Source organism: Armigeres subalbatus, chromosome 3 (genome assembly GCF_024139115.2).
Source record: "Armigeres subalbatus isolate Guangzhou_Male chromosome 3, GZ_Asu_2, whole genome shotgun sequence".
NCBI classification, from domain to species: Eukaryota; Metazoa; Arthropoda; class Insecta; order Diptera; family Culicidae; genus Armigeres; species Armigeres subalbatus.
The window spans coordinates 391,122,351-391,128,970 of NC_085141.1; the positions used below are offsets into that span (position 1 = coordinate 391,122,351).

The window sequence follows — 6,620 nt, forward strand, 5'->3', positions numbered from 1 at the left end:
AAATGACGTTGAAAAAAAAAATCTTGTTTTTTTTAAATAAGCATTTATTCAGCATTTCGGATGATGATTAAATCCTACTCACCAAAAGTTCTACTTTATGGATAAAGTAGGATAACGCACTTAAGAAGCCGTATATTGGGCCAAAACCTGCATTCAAATAGCATTTAAGACGACAATTACAGGTTTTCAGGCAATCAATGTTCTTCCGTGAAGCAGAATATAATGCCACTTAAGATGAAGCGTTGTGACACTCAAATTGCTATGTGATTGTGTCATAAAAATCATCAACCATGGATTTGTAGTGGTGGAAACTTCCAATACCAATTCAGTAAGCATACACGTGGGATTCATTTTTTGTTAACATCCGACAACAGTAAACATTGCACGCATTCGGAAGAATTCAGCCCAATTTAAAAGCAGTATTAATCAATACAGTCTAGGTATGGGATTAACTGATGGAATTTGCCAGAAAAGCATCAGTTTTCCTTTGGTTTAGGTAAATATTTACACTCAAAATAATTTTCACTTAGAAGCTACTTGAAAACATATGCAGATATTTTCCATGTAGTTTCGGGTGTAAAAGTTAAATGATTCATTAGTGATGGCACTCATTATTTTTAACTCACTAGAAAATAAATTCAAATTTAAATGAATTTCGTTTGGCTACGTGCTTAAATTTCAAGTGAAACTTCGATAATTTTTCTTCTATAGTATCCCTGTAGTTGATATTCCGTCCACTAGAAGCGGACGAGGGCAAAAAAGGAGCAGAAAATTAATTCAAACTCAAACATATTTTTTGCAAATCGTTCTCATAATGCTTCTGCAAAATGTTTCATTAGTGATTGTTAATAAATATGCTTTTCGCTCTGAGAGCCCCACTCATGTGTTTTTCATACATTCATTTTGAATAGAATTCACTTGAAGAGTATATAGATATTATTTTCTATGTTTTCTAATGAATTCCACTACATTTCTAATTAAGATGCACTTGTGATTTGAGTAAGTTTTATTTGATTCCAGTAAGGCCGATGAAAGTTTCGATTTTTAAAGTCTACATGACTTTTTATAGTGGAATTAAAGTGACAATTATTTTGAGTGTATGTATTATGTTTTCACGATGCTGGTTGTTTATGTTTACATTCTCAACCGTTGTTGCCAGCTGCTCAAATTTTCAATTTTTACAATGCACTCCAAAACAGAATCAATAACATATTATTATTGCATCAGTGCATAATGCGTTAGGAAAAGATTGATTAGTTAAATCGATATTTTACATGTTTCTGCTATGATTTCACAATAGTTCATATCGACATCACTGTCTGCTGCTGATCAATGATTGCTTGCATACGACGCTACCGACGACGTGCAGAGTGCTGAAACTGGCGACGTCGTTGGCATAGTGCGTTACTGGGAGGATTTTTTTTCACTTTGTTCACTTGCTTATATAGGGTAAAGGATGTATTTTGGACCACCCTTACGGGAGCTCTTATTTTGGACCACCAAGAGGAATTTGCACTCAGTGGTCCAAAATATGAACCGTCGAACTGGTGGTCCAAAATACCTCCCTTACCCTATCTTCCCTAAATTAGCGCTATGTGATAATATCATCAAACCGCCGCATAGATTGAACTTAGAACTAAGTTCAAATTTACTTTTTTAGTGAGAAGATGGTCAGGTTTGTAGGCAATGTATGAATTAAATTTATCTGGGTATATCGGGGTGGGTGGGGTGGTTGACTGTTTGACTGTGTTGGTAAGCCGCAAGGCAGCCATTCTGAATGGGTACCTGGGTGGAATTTAAAAGTATTGTGTCAAAAGATAGGGCAATAAATGTTCAAAGAATGATTCCGCTACTCACATTCCTTGAGCAGTACGGAGCTGACAAGTCGAGAAAATTTCGCAACGTCACTAACGACGGCTATGTAGAGTAAAAGCAGCCGTCACTTTTTTCAAGGAAAAATAATTTTAAAAGACGAGATGTTTTTAAGAGTTTTTGGAAACATTGTCCATGGCCAGAAGTAATCCCATGAATTTGGTTCCCTCTGGGAAGTGGACACAATTTAGTTAGCTGCAACGAGAAAAACTTCACTATTTTGAACGGCAAGACGAACAGATACATTTTTGTTTTGAAAAATTAACTACTTCGCATGATTTCCCTGGAGCATGGTTCTCTCAGAGAAGTGAACGAATTTTGATTAGCTCCAAAATCTATCTTTCGACATATCAAAATTTTCTAATTTTGAAAGATAATCCCAACAGATGAATATTTCTGGAGGCTGGTTTCCTAAGAAATTGAACCAATTTAGAATATGGTCAATGTGCAAAAAAGTATCAAAAATCCATTTATGGAGCTTATCTTTCAAAATCGTGAAGTTTGATATAGTCGTGATATGTCGCAAGATGGTTATCGAAGCTTATCGAAATTCGTCTCCTGCATTGAGGAGACCGGGTTCTCAGCAACACTTTCGGGCGTGGCCAATGTGGTCATAAACTCACAAAAATTCATCCTTTGATCTTGTTTTTCAAAATCGTAAAGCTTTATGTGTCACAATGTGGGTTTCGGAATAAATCGAAATTTGCCAACTTCCCATAAGGAACCAGGTTCTCGGGAACACTTTTGGACTTGGCCGATGTGGCCAAAAACTCTAAAAAATACCTCTAAAAATGGCTTATCTTTCATAATAATGAAATTCGGTATGCTGCAAAATGTTTAAACCCCGTTTCGCGTCATAGGGGAACGGTTCGGCACTTCATCCCATAGCTCCTATTTCCATCCCACTCAAAACAAAGCAATGAAAACGAATTTGGTTTGTTTCTTATTTTGTGATTTTTTCACCAGTGAGCACGCGTGTTAGCAAAAAAAGCGACGAGATTGGTGTTGTATTTCTTTGTTTTGCGATGAGATGCAAATATGTTCAGTGAGATGGAAAACGGAACAGTTTCCTACCAAATTTCATAGCTATGAAACGATAAACGCATTTTTTAGAGTTTTTGGCCACGTTTGAAAGTGTTCCCAGAACCTGGCCTAATCAAAATTTGTCCATTTGTCTTCCGGGCGAGGCCAATATGACAAAAAAAAACTCTAAATTCCATATATTGAGCTTGTCTTTCTAATCATGAAGTATGATATGTCGCAAGATATCAAGATCTAATTATACCAAAACTAGCTTGTGATACTTGTCAATAATGATTGAGCACGTTTGCATTAACATTTTGGGCACTTCCGCTCTTTTATCCCACCTTAACCCTCGAGGACTCGCATCGTTGTGAAAAGTACAACACTAGATCAAAAGCACGCTTATCCTACACAACGGTGGCGAGACTTCAAGAGTGATTCCGAACTAAGCGAGTCCCTGAAGGTTGATGAATCCGACTTGATTGACATGGTGTCAGATCGAGGTACCAAAAACTAGACATGATGACTTATTCTCTTAAACTTTCATGGCAATCAGTAATGAAATGAGTTCAATTGGGTTATTTCGATTTCTAGGTTAGACCGAAACGGGTTAAAGTTTAAAAGATATTTGGAAAATGTGTTTTTTTCAAAGAAACTTTAGAATCGAATAACTTGTTCCGGCTCAAAATGGCGCACACAACATTGTTGTACTTTAAAACTGCTGTATGTTTACTCTTGTCTAGTGATTGAAGCTTGTGTATACACGAAATAACACGAGAAGATGATAAGTTTTCCACTTTTAGCCTCACTCGTTACAAGTCCCATAGAGTTAAGTGCCAGTGACGACCAGATGTAATGTCTGTATCCCTGTGTGATCTACATGTTTTTAAATTTCAGTTGTTCAACTCTAATGTAAGGTCCATTCAGATAAGATAACAAGCAATAGTTTTAACGTTTGGGTTCGTTGAATGTTAAAAAAAACCTGACATAGTTTAAACATGCTAAATTGAATTAAATGCCAGGAACTCGTTATTTACCCTTGTCCACAAAACTTCAAGAAATTCACCTACAGCTATTTGATATAATATTTACACATTTAATTGATTCAAAAGAACTACATGACAGGAACAAACCTATTGAAGTTTTATCGGCAACGTCCGGTACAAGCCACACCTCTTTCTTTGGCAATCAAATATTGTTCAAACAGTGATGCACTTGATATACAATGTGATTCACTTTATTCAGTATATAAATTAGCCAGAGCGATACTCGACTTTCACCAGTGCGCTTATCAAAGTTTGACGACAATGAAATCTTTCTTCGGTTATCTCGCGTGTTTTGTGCTACTCTGCGGAAAAAGTATAATTTCCGCCAACAATGAACCTGACGCAGTGTCGATAGAACATCGATTGGATTCACTACAAGCTAGGTAAGTTGATAAAAAAAATTAAGTTCTACTTTTAATCTGTTATTTTGAACTATTAGCATGAACCTCATGTTCATGCAAGCCAGTGAACAAATTGAAGCTCTGACAGCGGAAATTCATAACCTGAAACAATCTGTGGACATTCTTGGTTGGTACTCCGAACAAGTGAAGCATTCTGTTGCATCGGTCCAGGACAATAATGAACTGCTACTAAGGAATTTGACTATTCTCACGTATCATTCAGCGTAAGTTAAACAATTAAAAACGCTAACAGTATTAAACAGCCAATTTATTCCAGTGACATTATTGCAAACCAGCAATACTGTGCTAATCATGAAGCCTTGAAGAATCTGTTCTTCGAGTTAACGCCAAAATGTGGCGCATTCAATTCGACCCCGGCGCCACCGGAAGTGGTTCACAGCTCTTGTTATGAGGGTCCGTTGCGATCCGGAGTCTATCCATTGACAATCAACGGGTCCGGCCACCAGTACAAAGCGTATTGCAATATGGACGATTTTGGTGGCGGTTGGACTGTTTTCCAGAAGCGTCAAGACGGTTCGGTGGATTTCAATCGCAGCTGGGCTGATTATCGCAATGGGTTCGGCGATGTCTCCGGCGAGTATTGGTTGGGTTTGGAAACGTTGCACCAGCTCACGACTCAAAGACCGCATGAGCTTCTGGTTATTTTGGAGAACTTCAACGGATCCACTAGCTATGCGCGATACACTGGGATCGTCATTGATAATGAGCAGCAAAAATATAGGATTTTATTCAATAGCAGCGCTAGTGGATCTGCTGCTGATTCTTTCTATCCATACCGTGGAGAGATATTCGTAACGTTTGATGCCCTAAATGGATCGTATTCATCTTGTGCGAGAGAACTTGCAAGCGGATTCTGGCACTACAGCTGCAACGCTTCCGGATCCAGGTAAAATTCACAAAACCAATTGTTGTTTATGATACAAAAATCAACATGAATTGCAATGTAAGGATAACGTTTCTCTGTTTTTTAGAAATAACGTTAATGGAGTTTATGGCAACTCGACCTCCAAGAATGGTATATGGTGGTATAACTCATTTCCAGGGTATTTGCAATACGAACCCTTGAAAGGAGTCCAGATGATGATACGACAAAAAAATGTTTAAACATTGTAAATACAAAAATATGCTCACCACATTATACAAATAGCCCCATATGAAGCAATTAAAACTTCGAGTAGTTTTGACTTATGTGGATTCACATGAATTCAAATGAATAAAACAATTGAAAGCATATATCAAGAATTTAATTCAAACCTACCAAAAAATTGAAGAAATCTAAGGTTATTGGTTTTGATATTTATAACGTCATCTAGCGAACGTTTTCTAATTCACAATTGTAGTCTTCGTTTTTTTCTGCACCCTTAGGCACTTCAAACCACCTGCACAAAAGAAGTTGTATAACAAGTTCTATATTTCTTACACCACATTCTTCTCTACAATGCCTCCTTTCATATACGATACACCTATCCTGCCTCCACCTTTAAGGATAGCAACTAATATTACTTGTAGCAATTATTTTGATTTATCTTCTCGGCGTCCTGCTATCGCCCGGTTGGTGTGGTCCATGGAAGACCGCAAAATAGCCAAGCAATCAGGAACGGCCACGAAGGCGGACAGGCAAACGACCAGGTGGTGAGACGGAACAATACCGATGAAAATTTTCATTATTTTCCATCCTCACGAATGGCTGGAGGTTCAACATATTACTTGAGTCGGTGTGCATAGAACGCTGAGTGTGGAAAAGGTCGAGATAAAAGTTTGGTGATGTTTCACCAACGTCGTAAATCTTTCGACAATTCAGCAATGTTTGCGGTGTTTTATGATCATAGATGAGAGGAACAATAAGTTGAAGTGGCATAGATACTCGCTCATGAATTGAACAGCTCAAGTTTTGCTGTGCAACTGGCTGTCGTTTACAATTCCAAATTTTAACTCAAATTCCTTCACTATATTGGATCATATTTATTTACTTAGAAACTTTTCTCATACACAGTTTCTGGTTTGAGCTTTGATTGCTACTCCGGTTGCTGTTGACTATGGTTGCTACTCCGTGATTGATCAGAATCAGCAAAATTATACAATGAATCAATTGAACGGCTGACTGGGATCAGTCAATCAATCACACTATAAAAGCAAAGATCAAAAACGGCGCCGGCCATGTCCTTACAGTCAGTTAGAAAAAAGGATAGAGCATTAGTAGGAGTATTTTGCTGCCTAGAGACCGTTTCTCCACATAAATCACAGGAAGGAACATTTG

The 6,620-nt window shown here is 37.6% G+C and overlaps 1 protein-coding gene across 1 annotated transcript; it reads left to right on the forward strand.

Annotated features, from left to right (window-relative positions):
• The first annotated feature begins 4,157 nt into the window (after positions 1–4,157).
• LOC134223893 (microfibril-associated glycoprotein 4-like) lies at positions 4,158–5,596 on the forward strand. Its single transcript, XM_062703118.1, has 4 exons — positions 4,158–4,324; positions 4,381–4,566; positions 4,620–5,249; positions 5,335–5,596. Exons 1-4 carry the CDS (start codon positions 4,203–4,205, stop codon positions 5,465–5,467), a joined length of 1,071 nt encoding a protein of 356 aa, XP_062559102.1. The 5' UTR covers positions 4,158–4,202; the 3' UTR covers positions 5,468–5,596.
• The last annotated feature ends 1,024 nt before the right edge of the window (positions 5,597–6,620 follow it).